The sequence below is a fragment of the Sycon ciliatum genome, chromosome 1 (genome assembly GCF_964019385.1).
Source record: "Sycon ciliatum chromosome 1, ocSycCili1.1, whole genome shotgun sequence".
In the NCBI taxonomy this organism is placed as follows: Eukaryota; Metazoa; Porifera; class Calcarea; order Leucosolenida; family Sycettidae; genus Sycon; species Sycon ciliatum.
In genome coordinates, this window is record NC_088643.1 from 25778604 (window position 1) to 25803208 (window position 24605).

A 24605-nucleotide genomic window follows, 5' to 3' on the forward strand; every position below is an offset into this window, starting at 1 on the left:
GATTTGGACGATGGAGCCCGCAGCGAAGAGAAAAAGAACTCACGCTTTTCTGGAAGAAAGGTCGACCCTGGCTGGACTACGACCATGCCAGTCTATCCATGTCATGCGCTTCGTGCAAGACGCATTTCCAAAGGAAGATGAGCGGCGATGGATTTGGTCGTTCGTCCTGCTACTAGCAATAATTAGAAAACAGAATTCCTTTTTTTCAAATTGTTAAAGGGGAAGTATACCCTAAAATCAAATTTTCACCAGTTGTAGTCTTCTGGGTGCTGAGTCGAATGGTCTTGGTCCGAGGAAGCTGCGACGCTCCCTTCCTACTTGAATCCCAATCGAACTCGCGCACTTCCACCGAAACTGGGTGACTGCGCCCTACTAGATGGGGATTTGTATGCAAAATGTCACTAAAAGCGCCATTTCGTTCTTATAAAAGCACGGATGACCGCGATTGGCCCATATGTTGTAGTCTTTGGGACGCTGAGTCGACTGGTTTTGGTCCGAAAAGGCTGCGATGCAGCGTTCCTCCTTTATTCCCAATCGAACATGGTTGAACAAGCGGTCACGTGCTCCTGGGTGCCCAAATCACCTGGTCACCGCGCCAGCAGGCGACAACTTTCACACCAAGGTTCAACTCGAGTTCAACTCGAGTGACAGGACTGCACCCAAAAAAGGTCAAACAGGCTAGTAAGTTGTACCCTGCAGGCACGGTGACCAGGTGACTGGTGTACGCAGGAGCACGTGACCGCTTCTTCAACCATGTTCGATTGGGAATAAAGGAGGAGCGCTGCATCGTAGCCTTTTCGGACCAAAACCAGTCGACTCAGCGTCCAAAAGACTACAACATATGGGCCAATCGCGGTCATCCGTGCTTTTATAAGAACGAAATGGCGCTTTTAGTGACATTTTGCATACAAATCTCCATCTAGTAGGGCGCAGTCACCCAGTTTCGGTGGAAGTGCGCGAGTTCGATTGGGATTCAAGTAGGAAGGGAGCGTCTCAGCTTCCTCGGACCAAGACCATTCGACTCAGCACCCCGAAGACTACAACTGGTGAAAATTTGATTTTAGGGTATACTTCCCCTTTAAATCAGAATCCAATGAAACTGCTTTGCATTCTTCACGTAATGTCGTTTACCTTTTACGTTTGCGGACTTTGGTAGTTTGCCTTGTTCTCTAAAATTTCCGATTTCCGGTAATAAATTCGCCTTTCTGTTTCCTGCGTTTTGAGCAGGCTTTTTGGTTGTTTTTCTGCCGAATGATCTGACCCGGTTTGACCCGGCTGGCCTGCATGCGCCAGGTACACTCTGACCAGGCTGTGTTGAATGTCTAGAGCAGGCCCTGCTATTATGATCTTATATGCTTTGTATTGAGTGGTAACGGCCAGTGCTTGTTAAGTTGTGATGTCACCCCATACAAAACACGCCAAATGATGAGGTAATCACATATCCTCTATACAAGTACACCCTGAGGGTGTTTCTGAGTAGGGAAAGTCAGTCCCCTGCATGCAGCTGCTCAATACACTGTATTGAGATTGTGGACTCGGATTAGTCACGTGATCGGATCCGTTTCCAGTACTCTGGAGAGAGAGAGAGAGAGAGAGAGAGAGAGAGAGAGAGAGAGAGAGAGAGAGAGAGAGAGAGAGAGAGAGAGAGAGAGAGAGAGAGAGAGAGAGAGAGAGAGAGAGAGAGAGAGAGAGAGAGAGAGAGAGAGAGAGAGAGAGAGAGAGAGAGAGAGAGAGAGAGAGAGAGAGAGAGAGAGAGAGAGAGAGAGGGGGGGGGGGAGGGACGGAGGGAGAGAGGGAGTGCGCTAGCCTAGAGAGTGAGTCAGCCGGTTTTGCATACGCCATTTGTAGTTGATCAGAGGTTACTAATACTAGCTCTGTGCGTGTCAGGTCACTGCTATTCAGCCCATGCTATGATCAGTATAAGCAGGCGGTAGTTCTTCTCTGCTAATACTGCAATAGCGTAGGCCTACCATCGTCTTGTCTATCATAATCCGCATGTTTCCGCTGCCAAGTGCCATGATCACAGAAGACCATGAAGGAGGTGGATCAACATGTCGTAGGTTGTGCTGTCAAAGCAAGTACTGGCTTACAACAAGTAAGTTAGTTGGTTAGTTAGAGCGTTGGCTGGGGACGGAATGCATCACCTTACTTTCCCCGACAGGCCGTATCCCCTAAGTCCCCCTGGCCCTGCTAGCCCCTACCCCGGGTTTTCACAAACAATGCACGGTCAATAATGCCTAATGGTTCATGCAGGCCTCAGTACTGCCTACTGCCGTACTGGTCACATGGCGCACGACGATCAATCCGTGACCATGACGGCATGATACCCGAGTGACCTGGGGTGGTGGCAGACAGGGGGTCATAAAATACATGACCTCACTAGTACTAGCCCTCCCTACCCTAGGCTCTGGTAGCTGGTGGCAGACAAAGAGAGCAGGTTGGTTGACAGCTCTGAGACACCGTGTCCAAGACAATGATGGTGTGAGGCCGTGCGCAGCTCGTCCTCTGCTCCGGGCAGACACTAGGCATAAGTTCCGAACTAACTAACTTTACTAGTCTTTACCTGTGTCTCTCCTAACTCCAAACTACCAAAGAGAGTGAAGTCAGTGCAGTGAGGAATCATCCTGCGTAGACCTGTCACCATGTCTGACCAAACTAGAGCACTGCCACTGATCTCGTGATCAGGTGATGCTGCCTGGTTCACTTGCCTCCGAGTCCGACACTGCTACTACAGTGCTGGCAACTGAAATCCGACCCCCTTGGCCTTGCCGGGGCGCCAACCACATGCCAGCGATAGCGCTAGCCCCGGCCTGAGCTGCGATGCAAGATTTCGAGAGTGAGATAGCCGGCTGTGAAGACTTGACACAGTGTTTGACGTTTACTCGCTCGCGTCACCAGGTCACATGCAGACTCGGTAGGTCACACTGTCAATCTTCAGACTGTACCAATATCTTCCGAACACGTGCAGACAGCAGATTCCAGATCGCGCGCGTACAGTTTGCACCTTATTTTCATTCTGGTTTCATTACTACATTAGGCAGCACATGTACATGCACGCTGTGCATGTGGTATCGGCAGTTGGAAAATGAAAATATCGCGAAACCAAGCGCTTGCTCTGTGTTCTTGAAGCTGCAATACCTGATAACGAACAAACCGTGAATAGCTAAAGACTCCTAATAGTCCTATCTTTCTCGAGGATACTTGAGGGGAGGGCGGCCGCGCTACGGAAGTCAGAACAACGTCTTCTTCTTGCGCACCGCAGAGCAAAAACGCGCGCAACATCCCGTCGTAGAGCCATACTGCCGGCCGTATAGACATCCCCTGGCTGGCCTGCAGCTGTGTCAACCGATGAGCAACACAGCCGAACATTCCTGAAAGCACAGGTGAGAGAGGTAGAGTAGAACTAGAAGAAGAGTAGATCTACCTGAACAGTCTTGCGGTATCCCAGTGACCCTATACTATTATAGGCTATACTATAGGCTATACTATAGCAAGCAAAATAGCTAGAGCCCAGAACTCCAGGAGACTTCCTCTCTGCACATGGGATCCGGCGATGGCGGCATGTTTTTTTTGTGGGTATCTCCAGCTACATCATTCATAGGCCGGAATCAGGGGTGAATCAAAGCCGGACTTGGCAACCAACTAAACGATTCCTTGGATGATTCAAGGTTCGCATCTCATACATCCTGGGCCAGATCAGCATTAGAAGAACCTGATGAACTATCCAGGCAGTAGAAGTACAATACTTACTGCATGCAAGCAAACATTTTTTATGCCAATCAATAGCTTTTAGTGATAATTAGCTTTGCTGCTTCGAATAGCTTTTAGGGGCGTTTTTCGTTGAAAAGCCATTTTTGCGACTCTAGAGTGGTCGTAAAGGTGCCCGCTACATGGAAGTGCCCGGATTTCGGGGAGTTTTACCGTACTTGCAAGACTGCGACGTGCTACTACTCGAAGCACACTCTGTTTCCTAGTACGTGATACGCTGGTGTGAATAATTATATCTATACAGTCAAACCTCATTAGGATGAACACTGATAAGGCGAACTTTCCTTTAGTACGAACTAGGGCCAATCCTATGGTTGGCCAGGCATCATATCAAGTCAAAATTATTCGTTTACGACGAACTCCTGTACGGCGAACTTTCGTGAAGATGAACTGATTTCAAGCGTGATTTGAACAAAATCAGCGTGTAGTATGAACTTTCGGTCCCCGTGGGTGCGCTGGCTGTAGTTTTTTTCCGATAGTTGACGCCTCTTGTACTGGAAAAACATGTCACAAGGTGGAGGACATGCTGTAATGAATTTTCATTGCACATTGTACTTACCTGTTGCTGCGTTATGTTATGAAAAAAAGTTCTACATATGCCACTGCATGCACCTTCACATAAATACAATCCATATGATATGCATATCAATTCTTCTTCAAGGTCAGATCTGGATAAGAAGAACTCCCGACAAGACAAACAAACTTGTTCGGTCCCTTGAAGTTCCGCGTCCTAACGAGGTTTGACTGTATTATATCCCCTCCGACATCCTCTCTGTGCTCAGGCCTGCTCTCTGTGCTCTCTCTGCTCTCTCTGCTCTCTGTGCTCTCTCTGCTCTCTCTGCTCTCTCTGCTCTCTCTGCTCTCTCTGCTCTCTCTGCTCTCTCTGCTCTCTCTGCTCTCTCTGCTCTCTCTGCTCTCTCTGCTCAGGCCTGACATGGCAAGTTCAGTTCCGGCCGAGGTGACCGATGGGCCACCACCTCAATTCAGTGACTTAGTAAGTATTACAGTGTCATGTCTGAAAGGTCAAGAATGCACTTGAGGCTGGCTTTACAGGTCTAGCAGCATAGCCAGACCAGGCATTTTCGGCATTGTGATCCTATTTTCATACTCGAAGTACTTCCATGAAAGCCCCGTTTTGTATGCAATAAGATCTGCAATCAGGATGCATCTGGAATTGTTCCCATCGTAAGAATGCAGCCTGCACCACTTCAGAAGGTTCAATAATTATTAATTTTTGTAGACCATTATTTGGTAAGGTTGAACACATCTTGGTCACCTTGCACCAAGAGAAAATTGACCATTCTCGGGGTTGTCTAGTAATCTAGGGATGGTGTACTAATTGAGGCAAAATTATTTTGCGGCATTTAACCGGCACCGCAGTGGCATTTTTGTTCTATGGCATGACACGCTTAGTGGTTACATGAACTTGCAGCTCCAATAGTACTCAAGCGACCCTGGTGGAAGGACACCCGGTTGAGAGACATGATACGGGAGATAACCGCATTTTCCGGAGTAAAAGTCGCACTGGATAAGCCGCATCCAGATTTTTTTCTCACAAAATACAGACATCTATCCTGTATTTCACACTGCTCATTTGACCATCGGAGTATAAGACGCGGCGGCGACTGTTTAGGGAGAACTACGGTGTTTAAAGTGCAGCCTGTATTCCGGAAGGTACAGTCAGCCATGTAGTTGGCAATGTATTGGGTGCAGGAATGGAGCAAGGCAGGTCGATCTGATCTTCTGTCAATCACTTTCTGACTCCGGGGCCCACGTACTTCATGGGGTGTACAGAACAAGGACTGTTTTGCTTGTTTCACAATTTCTTGCATTCACGTTTGGACTGCTTTTTTGTTTGTATGTTGCCTCAGGTGGCGAGGGATCATGAGAGAGCGAGTAATGAAAGGAGGGATGGGCACGGGGACTCTGTAGCAAGGTATGTGCATGACTGACTCGTTCTGAGATTTGTGCGAGACTTGTAGATTTGTATACTAGGTTCATGTATAACTCAGAAGTAGCGACAAACTCGGTCATTTGGTAATAATTTGAACTGCCCACCTCTGCACACTGCGCTCTTGGCCCACATTCACAACACCATACTCTATACTCCATAGCGAGGAACTCTACTCGCTTTGGAGTATGGTGGTGTGAATGTGGGCCAAGAGCGCAGTGTGCAGAGGTGGACAGTTCAAATTAGGACCATGTATAGTCAGTATATGCATGCACATGTGTGTGTGTGTGTGTGTGTGTGTGTGTGTGTGTGTGTGTGTGTGTGTATGTGTGTGTGTATGGGTGTGTGTGTGTGTGTGTGTGTGTGTGTGTGTGTGTGTGTGTGTGTGTGTGTGTGTGTGTGTATTAGAGAGAGAGATAGAGAGAGAGAGAGTGTGTGTGCGTGTGTGTGTGTGTGTGTGTGTGTGTGTGTATATTAGAGAGATAGAGAGAGAGAGAGAGAGAGAGAGAGAGAGTGTGTGTGTGTGTGTGTATATGAGTATGTGTGTGTAGGTGTGTGTATGTGTATGAGAGTGTGTGTGGGTGTGCATGTGGGCATGCGTGTGTATGTGTGTGTGTGGGGGGGGGGGGGGGATGCGCACACTGACACTCGTCCGCATCTGTGTGCACATTCACGAGTGTGTGGAGTTCCAATGTGACTGCCCCCCCCCCCCCCCACACACACCTTAGCCATCCAAATATGTTTGGCCACGGTGTGCTGCTTATGATCAGTGGCTCTGACATGAGGTGCACAAATAACGAGAGAGCTTGGAAGCTCAGGGCCTACGCTATGCTTTTTTTGCCTTGATGACCTAGGCAAAAAAAAGCATAGGGATGTTATAAATTTTCATTTCTCCTATTTTTTTTCAAGACATAACCTGGGATTCGAACCCGCGCTATCGCCCTGCATGCACCCCCCGATACACTTCGCATTAATACTCATTCTTCCAAGTTGCTTCACGTTATAATCTTGCATTTGAAAGCCCTATTTGAATATTGTGGCCAGCTGTTTGTGGCCAGCTGTCTTTGATGGTACGGTACGGCACGGGACAGATACGGGATAGCGCCAGATGGAGGTCCGTCTGCCACAAACACCAAATTAAAGCTGTGTGGACCCTGGCTAGCGCCAGACGTTACTAACGTCTTCTGCATAGGTACGGGAATAAAAATTATAATAATGGGTTAATACAGCACGCATATAGCTCATATGAAAAAACCAAATGAGGATCATGCATCTGTCGTCGGGGGGTTTTATGTCCCGACGATAGCCCTTCCGATTACTCTCTCACATGTACCACAAACAGAGGACCGATATTTGTCGTTCTTACTTCGAGGAGAGTCTCAGGAAGAAGGCCCCAAAACAACAAGAATGTGTACGATAATTATGCAAGCATGCGCACAACAACAAGAATGCGTACGATAATCATGCAAGCATGCGAAACCTGCGCAGTCCGCGCGCGGTCCGCACACACGTGCCAAAAGGGGCACAAATCCTCCAAAAGGCAGGCCCGGCGGAAGCAATGGTTGATTGGTCCGGCCAAGTATTTTCGCCAGCACAGCACTTGCGCTCGTGTGACATGTGACAACAAAACGTCTCTTTGCTCATCGTAGGTCAACCAAGACCATGTCTTGAAATATGACGCCTGACAAGAGCGCTCCACCACTGTCTTTTTCCCAAATTCCCGCCGAGGAAACGCGAAGGAAGTGGTTGGGTGGACTGGAACTTCTGGCACAGATATTTCGCTGGAAGAAGCCATAGCTGCTAAGCATGCACTGCAGCTAAGCTGACCAAACAGCGAGAAAAATTTGAAAAACTACTTCGTTCAGTAAAAGAATCTGAAGCACTCGACGAAATACCCTCAAGACTACAAATAATTATTACAATATAGAATCCATCATGGCACGTGCTTTCAGGTCACGCGACTCGCACCACAGGCCCACGTGCACAGGCCACAGCTAGCCCTCAATTCAAGCGCACGCGCGTGCACGGCAAGATCAGAGCGAGATCGCAAGTACGCGTACATGCATGTAAAATCGATGATCACAACAAGTTACATAAAGTTACTTTGTCGTAAAAAAAATCGTCGGTGGCCGAAAAGTTGGTCCGGCCATGGCCGGACCGACCGGAGCGGCTCCGCCGGCCCTGAAAGGGCAGGGACAACATACGTCCACATGAAAAATAATGCATCCTCTCCTGAGGATGGGAGAGAAGAAAACAAAATGAGAAGACAGACAGGAGAAGAAGACAGGAAGAAGAAAGAAATGAAATATGTGCAACATAGATAGGCGAATACAGAAACAAAAGAGGCATAGACGAGACCGTTGGGCAAGTGACGAGTAGGCCAGGAGGGTTGACACCAGCCGGGAGCCCCGCGAAACTGTGCAACAATGGAGGAACCTGCAAGCAACAGTTTCAAAGAAGACCCCGGCTGGCGAGCTGCTCAACCTGTTTATGCCCTATCCTTGTAGGGATCTTTTCCAGAACAGCACCAACCTAGGACACCACTCACCCAAAGGTCCGCGCGCGGTCCGCACACACGTGCCAAAAGGGGCACAAACAGCAGGGACAACACATCTGTCGACAATATCGAGCCAGTGTGGCCTGTCTGAGGCAAGTTGCTCCGCTTCCAAAAGAGACATGTTGCGAAGTGAAAGGTCATTCCTAATGTTGTCTACCCATCTGGTCACTGGGCGCTACGTTTGGGCTTCTTTACGTCTGTTGCATTTATTGCCATCTGAAGGGCTTTGGAGGGCACGGTGTCCTTCTTTTTGCGACTGACATGTCCAAACCATAACAAGCGGCGGCGTCTACAGACTGCACTTATTGGACATTGATCAGTTTTAGCATAAAGAGGATTATTCGAAATTTTATTGGGAAAGATGATTCCAAATTATGTATCTGGGTTTACGGCAGTGCCACACATCAATTTTGCTGTCTAAGGCTTTTTTTAGAGTGTAGAGTGCGCAGTTATACAGGAGATTAAGCGGGACTGCAGGGTATGGCGTTTCCATGATACACTGGAAAATGTCCGGTGCACTGAGATGCGTACTGAGATAACATAAATGATTTACGGCAAGTGTGCTCCGCACCGGACACTTCACCGTTTGCTTCCTGCTCAGAGTTGCATGCTGACTGGTGACTCTCTGCACTACTAGATCCGCTCAGCCTTGATGAGCAATCATTGTGTCACTGCAATGACAGTCCTGTGGAGATAGTAGTAGTAGTAGTATTCTTTTATTCCCGTAGCTATGCAGAAGACGTTACTTCAGTAACGTCTGGCGCTAGCCAGGGTCCACACAGCTTTAATTTGGTATTTGTGTGTTTGTTTGTTTGTGTCACGCCTGGCGCGATCCCGCATCTGACGGCAAAAAATCATAGGGATGTTATAAATGTTTCAATTCTCCTCTTTTTTTCAGGCATATCCTGGGATTCGAACCCGCACTATCGCCCTACATGCATTCCCCCATACACTTCGCATTCATACCCATTCTTCCAAGTTGCTTCACGTTATGATGTTGCGTTTGAAAGCCCTATTTGAATATTGCGGCCAGCTGTATGTGGCCAGCTGTGTTTGATGGTACGGTACGGTACGGGAGACGGTGTCGTATTACCCTCGATCGTACCTGTCCCGTACCTATCCCCTACCGTACCGTACCATCAAAGACGGCTGGCCACAATGCATATTAATATAGGGCTTTCAAATGCAAGATCATAATGTGAAGCAACTTGGAAGAATTAGTATGTACATGTATGCGAAATGTATCGGGGGATGCATGCAGGGCGCGATAGTGCGGGTTCGAATCCCAGGTTATGTCTTGAAAAAAAAAGGAATTTTTCAAAGAATTTATAACATCCCTATGCTTTTTTTGTCTAGGTCATCAAGGCAAAAAAGCATAGCGTAGGGCCCTGAGCTTCCAAGGTCTCTCGTTTTCCACGGAAGCCTCAACAGTGATGAACACAACTCTTAAGAGGGCCGATAACAGAGTAGAGGGGTGTGGGGTGAGAAAAATAATAAGAGGTGTTTAAACGAAACTAAACTGTTACTTGGAACAACGAGAGAGCTTGGAAGCTCAGGGCCCTACGCTATGCTTTTTTGCCCTGATGACCTAGACAAAAAAAAGCATGGGGATGCTATAAATTCTTTAAAAAATTCCTTTTTTTTTAAGACATAACCTGGGATTCGAACCCGCACTATCGCGCGCCCTGCATGCATCCCCCGATACACTTCGCATACATACTAATTCTTCTAAGTTGCTTCACGTTATGATCTTGCATTTGAAAGCCCTATTTGAATATGCATTGTGGCCAGCCGTCTTTGATGGTACGGTACGGTACGGGACAGGTACGATCGAGGGTAATACGACACCGTCTACCGCCTTGATGACGGCAAAAAAAGCATAAGGATGTTATAAATTTTTCAATTCTCCTACCGTATTTTTCCGGTTGTAAGTCGACCTTTTACGACTGAAAATAGAAGGAGAAAGGGTGGGGGTCGACTTACAACCGGGATTCGACTTATAACCGGGAACTATCAGTATCTTACAAAAAATGACCTGCACTGCATGCACGAGTGCACCATGTTTGTACATTTTTGCCAGTTTATTGGCCTTTTTCAAGGATTGGGACGTTATCCTCCAATAAAGGAATGTTTACATGATTTGTTGATGTGTTAGTAGCAGGAGGTGGTTAACAAAGCAGTAGTGCTTCTTTGGGTGAAAACTTTGAAACGCAGAATTGAGACCTCCAGATAGGGGGGTCGACTTATAACCGGGGTCGACTTACAACCGGTAAAATACGGTATTTTTTTTCAGGCATATCCTGGGATTCGAACCCGCACTAACGCCCTACATGCATTCCCCCATACACTTCGCATTCATACCCATTCTTCCAAGTTGCTTCACGTTATGATCTTGCGTTTGAAAGCCCTATTTGAGTATTGCGGCCAGCTGTATGTGGCCAGCTGTGTTTGATGGTACGGTATGGTACGGGACAGATACGGGATAGCGCCAGGCGTGACACAAACACACAAACAAACACACAAATACCAAACGAGAGAGCTTGGAAGCTCAGGGCCCTACGCTATGCTTTGTTACTAAGCTCATCGTTGTGGGAACTGATGGAAATGTTTCCTGGGAAGGCGCTGACTCTGCCGAGCACGCGCGTTCTGGAGTCGACGGGATCACTCTGCCGACGTTTCCTGTGACCGGCGCTGACTCGCCCGTTCACGCCTATTTTGGAGACGACGGGATCTCTCTTCCAAAGTATGTTTTTGCTGACGAATCCTATCACCTATTCGGCAACTAACATCCATTCTAATTCCATTTCCTCCTAGTCTCCCTATTTCTTTCCAGAAAGTCTCTCTATACATCAGGGAGTCGTACTGCATTGGCAGCTACTCTAACGGGTCACGCCGCCCACCACCCAAGCATGGGTATGATGAGGGACAGTGGCAACAGAAACAAAAAAAACAGCAAGCAGGGAGAGAAAGCAAGAGAAAGACGGCGATAGTAGTACATCTGGTGTGCGACGTATAGAAAAGAGAGATGACAAGAGATGCGCACAAAATAGGAAACAATAATTATTTTTGCAGTTCCGAAACAATCAACCAGGTGATGGAGAGTGGGCACCCGAAGTCCCACCTGGACTCCACTGGAAGAACATCCCACGCAGGGATATCAGCGATAGGCCAAGCGTTGAAAAACAGCCATGAGGACACATCGTCTAGAAGTCCACCGCGCTCGAACTGAAATTGCAGGTTCAAACAATTTCCCACGCGGCGTCAGGCAGCGTAACTCTTCTCCCTGCATCACCATCCATCTCCAGTAACCGTCTCCACTCACAGCTCATGCCTCTGCCACCACTGTACTCCTCCGAGCTTCGCAGTTTGAAACCATTCGGGGGTCAGCTACACCACCGCGAATGGAGAGACGAGGACGACAACGGTCGTGACTGAAAAGACACTACCTTGGCGACCGCGTCGCGGAACCCTCGCCCCAGCAAATTCAGAAATACGCCAGGGGCAACTCTGGTGGACCCAGAGCCACCCCCTTGGCAAGACTAGTAAGAGGAACGACTGAAAACTCAGATAAAGCGGAGCTACAAAAAGTGCAACCGTCCCCTTCAAGCACAGTTGCAACACACAGGGAGTCGTATACATGTACATAATATTGTGGCCAGCTGTTTGTAGCCAGCTGTGTTTGACGGTACGGTACGGTACGGGACAGATACGGGAGCCAGCAAATGGCCAGCTGTGCGATACGGTACGGGACAGATACGGGATAACGCCAGGCGTGACACAAACAAACAAACAAACAAACAAACAAACACCAAATTAAAGCTGTGTGGACCCTGGCTAGCGCCAGACGTTACTGAAGTAACGTCTTCTGCATAGCTACGGGAATTAAAGCTGTGTGGACCCTGGCTAGCGCCAGACATTACTGAAGTAACGTCTTCTGCATAGCTACGGGAATTAAAGCTGTGTGGACCCTGGCTAGCGCCAGACGTTACTGAAGTAACGTCTTCTGCATAGCTACGGGAATAAAGCAGAAGTAAGCAGTAAACACCGTGGGGTATGCAATACAAGCGATGCAGATCAATGAGGTCGTTTGCTGAAAAGAAGATCAAAATACTTCTGAAAAGACGCTGCGTCTTTTAGCATGGTCTTAATTAATGGGATAAAGGCAAGAATTAAAGAGATGTAACGAAATTAAACTAGGAACGCAGTAAACACAGTTAAAAAATACAAGCGATGCAGATCAATGAGGGCATTTGCTGAAAAGAAGATCAAAGTACTTCTGAAAAGACGCTGCGTCTTTTAGCATGGTCTGAAGGTGCTTAGCAAAGGTAGGAGAGCGGTGCTGGGTGCGCCACTCCACAGGCAAAGAATTAAGTCGGAACAGTGCAGCACGATTTGAAAAGGAATTGACACCGTCAGTCGTCCGGAATTTAGATATTGCAATACACTCATACCTCGTTTATCCGGGCAGTCCGGGACCTTGCACTGCCCGTAACTTTGAAATGTCCGTAACTCCGAATCATATACATCTTGATGGGGAAAAGGCCATCGATATGGCATATGACGTCAATATTTCTACGAAAAGTGACAAAAGAGTAGTAATATTTCCCCTGAAACTCGCCCAAATAGTGCCCGGTAGACCGAAGTGCCCGTAACTTCGAAGTCCGGATAACCGAGGTATGAGTGTAGCAGCATTAAAAGAGCTTCTTGTTGTCCTAGGGCCGGTTGAAACTAGAGGAGATGAAAGGACGGCGGAGAGGAACGGACGGCTGAGACGTAGCAGTACCCTACCTCAGTATGACGTTTGCCATGAAATAAGTATCACAAACATGTCTGTCTCCGAAATCCAGGAACTGTCCGCATATTTTTGGCTTCTTACTTTCACCTTTGCGAGTGATTTTAACACCCCCGGGGCCTGCTAACAAGAAACACCGTGTATGTGTACTTTATTCTCTCCAGATCCCAGCGATCCCAGCAGCGGTTAGGCGCTTGGTGGAGGCGCACCCTGTCTTGCTTGCTCGCCTATCCGCTTAGGCTGCGGGACACAGACCGCCAATTAAAACGGTAATGATGGGACGGTCAGCATGAATATTGCCCTAAAAATCATTCTAATGATATGCTTCAGATAATCATTCTCTACCAAGTAATCTGCAAGGAGACAATAATTTAATCACAGCTATCAAACGTATAAAAGCCACAGACCGATATCACCACGCTGCGTGACACTAGCTTTTTTAATATGCTACAGGCGTGCAATATTGCAAACCTTTCTTCCGACTTACTGCAATTTAGAGCCTTGTACAGGCTTCAATGCAGGCCTGAGTTTTCCCAACGACATGATGTCATTTCTCTATTAATTTTAGAGATACATGTGCATGACCAAACTACTGGTATTCAATTCAAACAGAAGCCTGTGCCCGTGACACACTCCAGTTACGGACAACGCACCTTATGCGTGGCCACTGTCAGCCACTGATATCACTGATACCACTGATATCACTGATACCACTGATATCGCTGTAGGCCACTGATATTACTGATATCACTGTAGGCCACTGATACCACTGATATCAGTGGTATTAGTGGTATCAGTGATATCACTGGTGGAAGAGTGGCACGCGGCACTACCGGACCAGTGCAATTATTCACAAAATTAATAATTTGTCAGCGCCAATCGGCAACAGCCTCGTTCCCAGACACCGTGCCTGGGATGCCAAAACCTGCTATGGTTCCACATGCAGGGTGCTCATAATTCACGCGGGCCTCAAAAATTTGAGACTGCTGTAGGGTGGCATGGTTTTAGGGGCCGGCCTCCAACAGAATATTGGACCAGCGGACTCTTCTATACTTCATGATCACTTTTGCAGGAGACGATTCATGGTATTCACTGCGTGGGTATGTTTCAGCGCGGCCAGTTCATGTATGTTGTAATTTCTGTGCGCTAGACTGCTTCGGGAGCGCATCAAAGCACACCCTGGTCACCTTGTGCAAGAGCAACAACGTTTTCGCGAAAGCTGGCTTGCTGCTGTAGCAGAAGGCAGAGATACGGAATCATCGAGTCACCCCGATCTCTCTATGACTGTTTCAGAAGATGTGCGTGAACAGTGGAGGAGACTGGTCCTTCTGGAAGTAAGACACTTGGGGTTGGTGTACCATTCACAACTACCACCGGGGGTTTTCCCCGATATTGTCATGAAATTGTCTCAAATTTCTGGAATTTCCCTCCAAGCAAACAGTGCTCTCATAGAGGTTCTCCGCGTAACATTAGAGAGGTCATGCTGGCTCTACCTAATGACTGAGGCTAATGTACACATTTCGTCCATATTTGGGCAATTTGCCACATCCTGTCTGGCTCTTTGTCACCTCTTTTTGCTCTATATAAGGACTATCAGTAGTAGATCTTTTAACCTGGACCCCTCTCCCCAGCCCTTTCCCAAAGATTCTCCGCCGGCACCACTTTTTCGCAACTTTCGTTGTGGAAGAAAAAGACAACTTTCGTAACTTTCTTCATTTTACGCGAACTACTCGCAACTTTTCCACAAACTTGGCCCAATGGCACGGGCATCAAAAGGTCAAAAGTCACAGACTACATGTCGGACAAACGCATAATACTTATTCGTTTCTCGTGCGCCTTCAGACTCACTTCAGAGAAATGTAGATCTACGGTAGTTGCGTTCTGTGCATTCCCTTAGCGTGCACTGAAATAATGGAGGATGCGTGCAACATGCGACTTGCACTGTGTATAAATTTGTAGTTCACAGCAGGAAGGGGTAAAGAGTTTGCCGTCTCTGCACTTCTGCTATGATAGAGGTTCCGCTCCTTTTTTTTTTTGGTTGTTTGGGCATCAAGGTATGCACAAGAACTCTCTCATTTCAAGTAACTAATTGCGATGTTGGCAACTTTTGAGCTTGTTCTGAAAATATGGGTGCGATTTCAGCACCTTGCACTTCTTTTGGCACGGTTGCGAAAAGCAGAAGTGGCGAAAAATGATGGCGTCTCTGGGAAGGGGCTACCCCTCCCCCAACCTTCAAATGGACAACCATTTTTAAAAGAGCCATACTACATGTACTGCAGTACACAATTGGAATTTTGTGACTGGTGCATTCCAAACAAACAGCCCCCCCCCCCCACCCCTGGCCCAAGTCATTGTTGTTCAATGTTCATTAATTCGCATTATATCCCTGGGTATATATCTTCGTAATACAAGTACATCACGGTACTTTTAAAGGGATTGAGTGCACGTGCACGCTATGGCACACGCAGTCACGCACATGATGGCACGTATGCGCCGTTGTACGCGCTTGCTATTGCACCCGTTAGGGAGGCCCCAATATGCTCAAAAATTTCGCATATTATGCTTTTCGCATATTGGCCACTTGCTTCAAAATATGCTTCGAAATCACACAAAAACGGAAAAATATGCTCGAAATATGCTCGAAATATGAACTGATATCAGTGATAATTATGCGAATTCTTTGCTCCTTGTAGCAAAATATGCTACATTTGGTGCAATATGCTAGATTTGCTACTTTATGCGACCTTGAGTCGCGGACACTCTCTTCTCGGGTCAAATTTTCGTCCCGTGTTTGGATGAGCATTTTTCCTTCCTGGCTAAGTTTTGAAAGTGTTCCCTAACCGAGCGTGCCATGGTAAGTTTCCTTGTCCATTTCCGCAATCTGCCCTATAATTATGCGAATTCTTTGCTCCTTGTAGCAAAATATGCTAGATTTGGTACAATATGCTAGATTTGCTACTTTATGCAACCTTGTGTTGCGGATTTCTGTTCGACTATGATTTACGCATGTTGTTGTATTTGGTTCTTGTCTGGTGGAGTCCAGTGTCTGATGTCATATTATGGTCTAGGTGTACGCGCGAGTATGGTGTGATGTGTGACGTTTATGGTATGTGGTGCATGCAAGAGTACGCGTTGTCAGAGTGTGAGGATGTGCTTCCGTCTGTGTGAGAGTGACTGTCAAGTGAATGCTGTACATGCGCAGTGCTAGTTTGGTCTGGGAATGAGAGTCATGTGTGATTCGTCCGTGGTCTGGTTGTCTTGGTCTTGGTCATGTGTTCTGTACGTATTAGTCCCTGATTGGTTGTCCCGATTTGTCGTCGCAATATTACTGCTTGTTCTTGGTTGTTTCTTCGAGTCTTTTCCCGGGAGTCTTTCCTATCGTCGTTTCGTCTTTCACCAAGTTTGTCTCTCTCCTCCTGCGCCCTCGTCATTTCTTGGTATAATATAAGTATTGCAGATATGATCAAGAGTTTGCGTTGTTGTGTGGCGAGGGCCAGGGGGAGAAGACTACTTCACTTGTGTCAAAAGGACCAAAATATGCGAAAATATGCGCAAGCATATTCAGGCCCTCCCTAGCACCCGTCTGCTACTGTACTCACCCACCTATTGCACACATGTGCTGTTGCGCATCGGAGCTTCAAGCTATGATAATAACAGTGTATTGCCTATGACGTCATAAATATTTCCACTCAAACCCAACCGGAACTTCACAGAATGAAAAAATGCAATCACGAAACAACATCACTACTCACTGGTTGGAGGGATCACTACAGTTGCCTTTTTATGATTACCGTGTTTTGTGTGTGTGTTTCATTTGCATGCGCGGCGCTCATCGGTGCAAAGGTGATACGAACTGATCTGCAGGCAGTAGGAGGTGAAGAAAGCCTTGGCAATCGATCGCGATGGCGGCTGGCGCAGTATGACCTAATCCTCATTAAAGGGTGAGGCTGAGAGCAAAGTGTTGTACCTGCGCCTGCACGTGTTATCTCTTCGTCGTAGCTGCTGCTGTGTTTGTGTCTCTGTGTGTACATGTGGCTGCACGTGTTGTCTCTTCGTCGTAGCTGCTGCTGTATTTGTGTCTCTGTGCTGCTGACCCGTACATGCTGCTGCGCTGCTTTGTTGTTGACACGTGCACCTTTTTGTGCTGAGTACACCACCTTTTGTGCTGACGAGGGCACCAATTTCTGATATCATGTTTTCCTTTTGCCATGTCGTCGTCAGTTGTCCGACGGTCGTCGTCAGTTGTCCGACGTTCGTTGTCAGAGTCAGACGTTTGTTGACAGTCGTCAGTCATTCGTTGTCAGTGTTAGTTCTCCATTATGAGTTCTTCCGTCGCCGCTTGAAGTAAACTATGAATATTGTAACTACAGTTAACTTTGCGTATAACGACACTCAGCGGCGGGGCATCAGAAAAGTGTCCTTATTCGCGAAGTGTCCCTATACCCGAAGTCTCATTATAATACAAATTATGTATTACAGACTTACAGTTAGATGGGAGTTTGCTCTGGGCATAGGAATTCTGTCGTTATATCCGCAGTCGCTATTAGCGAAGTTGACTGTAGTTCTCACGACATGCTATGGTGGACAGCAAGGCATCATGAATGCGACAGTTGAACTCACTGGGGATGGGCTCTGATTAATAAATTCAAATCATTCTCTTGCTTAGTACGGACATTGTGTGGATCACAGGTGTAGTGATCATCCTCATTGAGGTGTATGTTAGCATAAGAAGTAGAGCATGATCTCGGACACAAAGCGGTACACTTCCCTGCTGTACATGCTGGGTGTACGTCTAAACCGAGTTACACTGGATATCATGGCCCATGTCATTACACTCGACATGCATTTAGCAGACCATATTTTGATGACCAATTGTACGCTTGCAATCATCTCTTCAGTCCGGCACTTAGCTGGTCACAACCCACGGCTTCGTGAACCTCAGGACCAGCAACCTGGAGAATTGCTTTGCCCATTATCGCCATGTATTGGTGCACGCAGAACAGCACTTCTCTAAACTGTCACTTATAGTCATGTATATCCAAAACGACAACAAGTCGCTACAGCCTACAGGACAGCTGGCAGACTGGGCCGGAGCGATACAGTAACCGATTTCATAGATGGCTCCGTCTGCACTTTGACAAGAGGCGAGAGGAATTCCGCTCCATCGCGACCGTGGAAAATCTCGGAGTCCTTGACACCTGGAATCTCTACTCGCTTGGTGAGCAGGCCCTACCATACTACTCGCTTGGTGAGCAGGCCCTGCCATACGGCTAAGAGGAATAGAAATTTTCATCTCTCGCGCCTTCTACGTACAGTCAACTTCGCTTATAACGACACTCGGCGGGGCATCAGAAAAGTGTCCTTATTCGCGAAGTGTCGTTATACCCGAAGTCCCATTATATAATTGTGACACAGTTGGATGGGACTTTGCTCTGGGCATGGACATTCTGTCGTTATTCGCGAATTGTCGTTATATCCGCAGTCGTTATTCGCGAAGTTGACTGTACAACCGCCTGGAAATGTGGAATGCAAGATTATCGAGAAGCTGATAACCTCTGGTCTGTCGCCAGGGGGCGGGTAAATGGGGGTCGGCTTATACCCGGGGCCGGTAAACGGGGTCGACTTATAACTGGGGCTGGTAAACGGGCGTCGGCTTATAACCGGGGGGGGGGGGAGGTAAACAGGGGTCAGCTTATAACCGGGGCGGGTAAACGAGGATCGACTTACATGTATAACGGGGCGGGTAAACGGGGGTCGACTTATACCCGGGGCGGGTAAACGGGAGTCGACTTCTACCCGGGGAGGGTAAACGGGGTCGACTTCTACCCGAGACAGGTAAACAGGGGTCGACTTCTACCCGGGACGGGTAAACGGGGTCGACTTCTACCCGAGACAGGTGAACAGGGGTCGACTTCTACCCGGGACGGGTAAACAGGGGTCGACTTCTACCCGGGACGGGTAAACGGGGGTCGACTTATACCCGGGACGGGTTAACGGGGGTCGACTTATACCCGGGACGGGTAAACGGGGGTCGACTTATACCCGGGACGGGTAAACGGGGGTCGACTTATACCCGGGACGGCTAAACGGGAGTCGACTTATACCCGGGGAGGGTAAACGGGGTCGACTTCTACCCGGGACAGGTAAACAGGGGTCGACTTCTACCTGGGACGGGTAAACAGGGGTCGACTTCTACCCGGGACGGGTAAACGGGGGTCGACTTATACCCGGGACGGGTAATCGGGGGTCGACTTATACCCGGGACGGGTAAACGGGGGTCAACTTATACCCGGGACGGGTAAGCGGGGGTCGACTTATACCCGGGACGGGTAAACGGGGGTCGACTTATACCCGGGACGGGTGAACGGGGGTCGACTTATACCCGGCACGGGTAAACGGGGGTCGACTTATACCCGGGACGGGTAAACGGGGGTCGACTTATACCCGGGACGGGTAGACGGGAGTCGACTTCTACCCGGGGCGGGTAAACAGGGGTCGACTTATACCCGGGATGGGTAAACGGGGGTCGACTTATACCCGGGACGGGTAAACGGGGGTCGACTTATACCCAGGACGGGTAGACGGGAGTCGACTTCTACTCGGGGAGGGTAAACGGGGTCGACTTCTACCCGGGACAGGTAAACAGGGGCGACTTCTACCCGGGACGGGTAAACAGGGGTCGACTTCTACCCGGGACGGGTAAACGGGGGTCGACTTATACCCGGGACGGGTAAACGGGGGTCGACTTCTACCCGGGACGGGTAAGCGGGGGTCGACTTATACCCGGGACGGGTAAACGGGGGTCGACTTATACCCGGGACGGGTAAACGGGGGTCGACTTATACCCGGGACGGGTAAACGGGGGTCGACTTATACCCGGGACGGGTAGACGGGAGTCGACTTCTACCCGGGGAGGGTAAACAGGGTCGACTTCTACCCGGGACAGGTAAACAGGGGTCGACTTCTACCCGGGACGGGTAAACAGGGGTCGACTTCTACCCTGGACGGGTAAACGGGGGTCGACTTATACCCGGGACGGGTAAACGGGGGTCGACATACCCGGGACGGGTAAACGGGGGTCGACTTATACCCGGGACGGGTAAGCGGGAGTCGACTTATACCCGGGACGGGTAAACGGGGGTCGACTTATACCCGGGACGGGTAAACGGGGTCGACTTATACCCGGGGCGGGTAAACGGGGGTCGACTTATACCCGGGACGGGTAAACGGGGTCGACTTATACCCGGGACGGGTAAACGGGGGTCGACTTATACCCGGGACGGGTAAACGGGGGTCGACTTATACCCGGGAAGGGTAAATGGCTTATACCCGGGACGGGTAAACGGGGGTCGACTTATACCCGGGACAGGTAAACGGGGGTCGACTTTTTTATTTTTTTTAAATATTTTATTATTATTCCACAATCACGATGACATAGTGCCAATAAGCATGTGATGCGGGCGATTTTAACCAGCCATGGTGGGGACAACTGAGAAAAAGAAGGAGAAGAAAAAGAGAAAACAAAAGAAAACAAAAGGAGTACTAAAGGAACCTGGAGAGAGCAGTATGAAGATTAGGCTGGCAATGGAAAACAACAAATTCAATTCAATTCAACTTAGGCGCGGGCAGAATGGAACAAAATGCAGCGAAGGTGTCACGAGACTTTACCTCCTGCGGAAGCCGAGACCAATGAGAATAGGACTTGAACAGAGGGGATTTTAAAAGGATCGATGTTCTGGCAAGTGGGAAATGGAGAGAACATCTAGTACGCGAGCTATTATCGAACCAGCTTAAATGCGCAAGTGCATGAGGAGGAGCAAGTTGAAGCTTAAAGGGGAAGTTAAGGCAAAAATTAAAATTTCACCAGTTGTAGTCTTCGGGGTGCCGAGTCGAATGGTCCTGGTCCGAAAAAGCTGAGACGCTCCCTTCCTACTTGAATCCCAATCGAACTCGTGCACTTCCACTGAAACTGGGTGACTGCGCCCTACTAGATGGGGATTTGTATGCAAAATGTCACTAAAAGCGCCATTTCGTTCTTATAAAAGCACGGATGACCGCGATTGGCCCATATGTTGTACTCTTTTGGACGCTGAGTCGACTGGTTTTGGTCCGAAAAGGCTGCGATGCAGCGTTCCTCCTTTATTCCCAATCGAACATGGTTGAAGAAGCGGTCACGTGCTCCTGGGTGCCCAAATCACCTGGTCACCAAGCCAGCAGGCGACAACTTTCACACCAAGGTTCAACTCGAGTTCAACTCGAGTGACAGGACTGCACCCAAAAAAGGTCAAACAGGCTAGTAAGTTGTACCCTGCAGGCACGGTGACCAGGTGACTGGTGTACGCAGCAGCACGTGACCACTTGTTCGACCATGTTCGATTGGGAATAAAGGAGGAACGCTGCATCGCAGCCTTTTCGGACCAAAACCAGTCGACTCAGCGTCCAAAAGACTACAACATATGGGCCAATCGCGGTCATCCGTGCTTTTATAAGACCGAAATGGCGCTTTTAGTGACATTTTGCATACAAATCCCCATCTAGTAGGGCGCAGTCACCCAGTTTCGGTGGAAGAGCGCGAGTTCGATTGGGATTCAAGTAGGAAGGAAGCGTCTCAGCTTCCTCGGACCAAGACCATTCGACTCAGCACCCCGAAGACTACAACTGGTGAAATTTCAATTTTTGCCTTAACTTCCCCTTTAATACGGTGAATGAATTTGCATGCCGAGTGGGGAAAACGTTCTGAGAGAGGGGAAGAGGAAGCCAAAATGTATAGCGTCTGAGAGGAGGTCAGAGGGGGCATGCGAAATATTAATCGAAGTAATTTACGGTGGGTGACTTCTAACCGATGCATAAGAGCGGAGGATAGACCGGAGGACCAAACGAGAGAGCAGTAATCAAACAAAGGAAGAACATAAGAATGATAAATTTGTATTCGACAACCATGGTGTAGATGGGAGATGTGAGGAGAAATGCAGCCTATCGCGGAGCTAACTCGCTTTTCAATATAGGTTACGTGCGAATCCCAGGACAAGTGTTCATCAAGAAATATACCAAGGTGTTTGTGATTTTTAACAATGTTGATAGCAATGGGATCATCAGGGAAAGTAAAAAGCCGAGTCGTAAAGAGGGTGAGGTCACTGGAGGGTCGTGGGGGGATACAAAGGATTGCCGTTTTCGACACATTGGGGCGGAGTTTCCACTTCGACATCCAGCGCACAACGTGATTAATGTGATACTGTAGCGAGTCGCAGGCTTGTAATAAGCCTTGCTCGGTTATATGGAGCGCTGTATCGTCCGCATAGAGTAAGGTATGATCCAAACCTGCCAAATCGTTAACGTATACGATGAACAATAGAGGCCCCAAGATAGAGCCCTGGGGCACTCCAGAGTGGACTGTTAGAGGGGCGGACAGGGCATGTCCAATTCGGACACTCTGTCGACGTTCAGTGAGATAGCTGGTGAGCCACTGCAGACACGTCTCGGCTACGCCAAACGCTGCTAACTTATGGAGGAGACCCCTTGTCCAGACAGTGTCAAATGCTTTGCTCAGGTCGAAAAAACATAGGAGGCTAAATTACTTCTGATCCTTGCATTCATATAGCTTCTGCACAAGTCTCAGCAACTGCCAGGCGGTCGAATCGCCTCGCCGAAATCCAGACTGTGACGGGTCAAGGACCGGGTTCACATGTTGGTATAAGTGGCCAAATGCCACACGTTCACAGAGTTTTGAAATGGTGGAAAGGAGCAGGGGCGTCGCACACGGTACGGTCACTACGGTATTGACCGTACCACTATTTGCCCCAAGTACCCCGTGAATCAACGAGAGAGCTTGGAAGCTCAGGGCCCTACGCTATGCTTTTTTGCCTTGATGACCTAGACAAAAAAAAGCATAGGGATGTTATAAATTCTTTAAAAATTCCTTTTTTTAAGACATAACCTGGGATTCGAACCCGCACTATCGCGCCCTGCATGCATCCCCGGTCTTCAAAAAATTCCTTTTTTTTCAAGACATAACCTGGGATTCGAACCCGCACTATCGCGCCCTACATGCATTCCCCCATACACTTCGCATTCATACCCATTCTTCCAAGTTGCTTCACGTTATGATCTTGCATTTGAAAGCCCTATTTGAATATGCATTGTGGCCAGCCGTCTTTGATGGTACGGTACGGTAGGGATAGGTATGGGACAGGACGACAGGTACGATCGAGGGTAATACGACACCGTCTCCCGTGCCGTACCATCAAACACAGCTGGCCACATACAGCTGCCCGCAATATTTAAATAGGGCTTTCAAACGCAAGATCATAACGTGAAGCAACTTGGAAGAATGGGTATGAATGCAAAGTGTATGGGGGAATGCATGTAGGGCGATAGTGCGGGTTCGAATCCCAGGATATGCCTGAAAAATAGGAGAATTGAAAAATGTATAACATCCCTATGATTTTTGCCGTCAGATACGGGATAGCGCCAGGCGTGACACAAACAAACAAACACACAAACAAATACCAAATTAAGGCTGTGTGGACCCTGGCTAGCGCCAGACGTTACTGAAGTAACGTCTTAAGTAACGTCTTCTGCATAGCTACGGGAATAAAATGCACTGATTTGGGCTCGAAATTGCCAAAAACTTTTGCCCCAAGTACCCCGTGAATCAATAAAATGCACTGATTTGGGCTCGAAATTGCCAAATTTTTCGGCTCAGCCATCCCTCTCCCACGGGTATATTGCACTTTAGTTGGCTGACCGTACCACACTAAAATACCTTCCGACGCCCCTGGGAGTGAAATCGGCCGGTAATTGGATGCAGACAGTTTACTGCCTTTATTCTTGTAAATAGGCACAACCACAGCTGCCTTCCAGACATCAGGGAAGATTCCGGTGGCGAAGGACTGGTTGAAAACTAGGCTGAGAGGGATAGCTATACTAGGAGACAGGGCTTTTAGGAGTTCATGGGATATGCCATCTGCACCTGACGCCTTCTTGGGCTTTAGGCGACGGATGTGTTGGGCAATGGCGGTGGGAGTAGTGCTAAAAGAGGGTAGTGCTGGGAGCCCGTGGTATGGAATACCAGGAAGAGACCATGCAGGATCACCCGGTGTTCCAAAGCTGATGAATTGGCGATTCAGAGCATTGGCAATCTGGGTAGGGTCGTTGTGTACTGTGTTATTTTCATGGAGTTCAGTGATGATAGGGTTTCCAACAGGGGACGGCGAACGAAGCTGCTTAACAAACTTGAACAAACTAGGGGTGGATGCAATAATGGATGAGGGGTTAGTGCTAATGGAGGACACATACTGGCGGTGAGCCTCTCGAGATAGGACTCGTGCTCTGTTACGTTCGCACTTGTAATGCTCGTGATTGCTAGGGGTAGGATACTTGCGATACAAGCTGTACGAGTCTCGCTTCCTCTTCAGCTGAGCTTTAACAGCACGTGTCAGCCACGGGGGACTTGGTGTACGTCGTCTAGGGGTAGCCAGTGCAGGCTGTCGTAATAAAACGACTCATCCGTGTTCCTTTCCCGTGCATGGTACATGCAT

The 24605-nt window shown here is 48.4% G+C and overlaps 1 protein-coding gene across 4 annotated transcripts in view; it reads left to right on the forward strand.

The window, feature by feature from the left end:
• Window positions 1-3026: 3026 nt before the first annotated feature.
• LOC135820196 (uncharacterized) overlaps window positions 3027-24605 on the forward strand; it is a 45924-nt gene continuing 24345 nt past the window's right edge. For 2 of the 4 annotated variants that reach the window (XM_065333520.1, XM_065333511.1), the window contains exons 1-7: window positions 3027-3383; window positions 4551-4562; window positions 4689-4762; window positions 5640-5704; window positions 13233-13337; window positions 14219-14402; window positions 16912-17009. In XM_065333520.1, coding sequence (XP_065189592.1) covers window positions 4703-4762; window positions 5640-5704; window positions 13233-13337; window positions 14219-14402; window positions 16912-17009 — 512 coding nt within the window. In that variant the 5' untranslated portion in view covers window positions 3027-3383; window positions 4551-4562; window positions 4689-4702. The remainder of the gene's footprint in view (window positions 3384-4550; window positions 4563-4688; window positions 4763-5639; window positions 5705-13232; window positions 13338-14218; window positions 14403-16911; window positions 17010-24605) is intronic. The other 2 variants (XM_065333530.1, XM_065333526.1) reach the window with 2 other exon arrangements.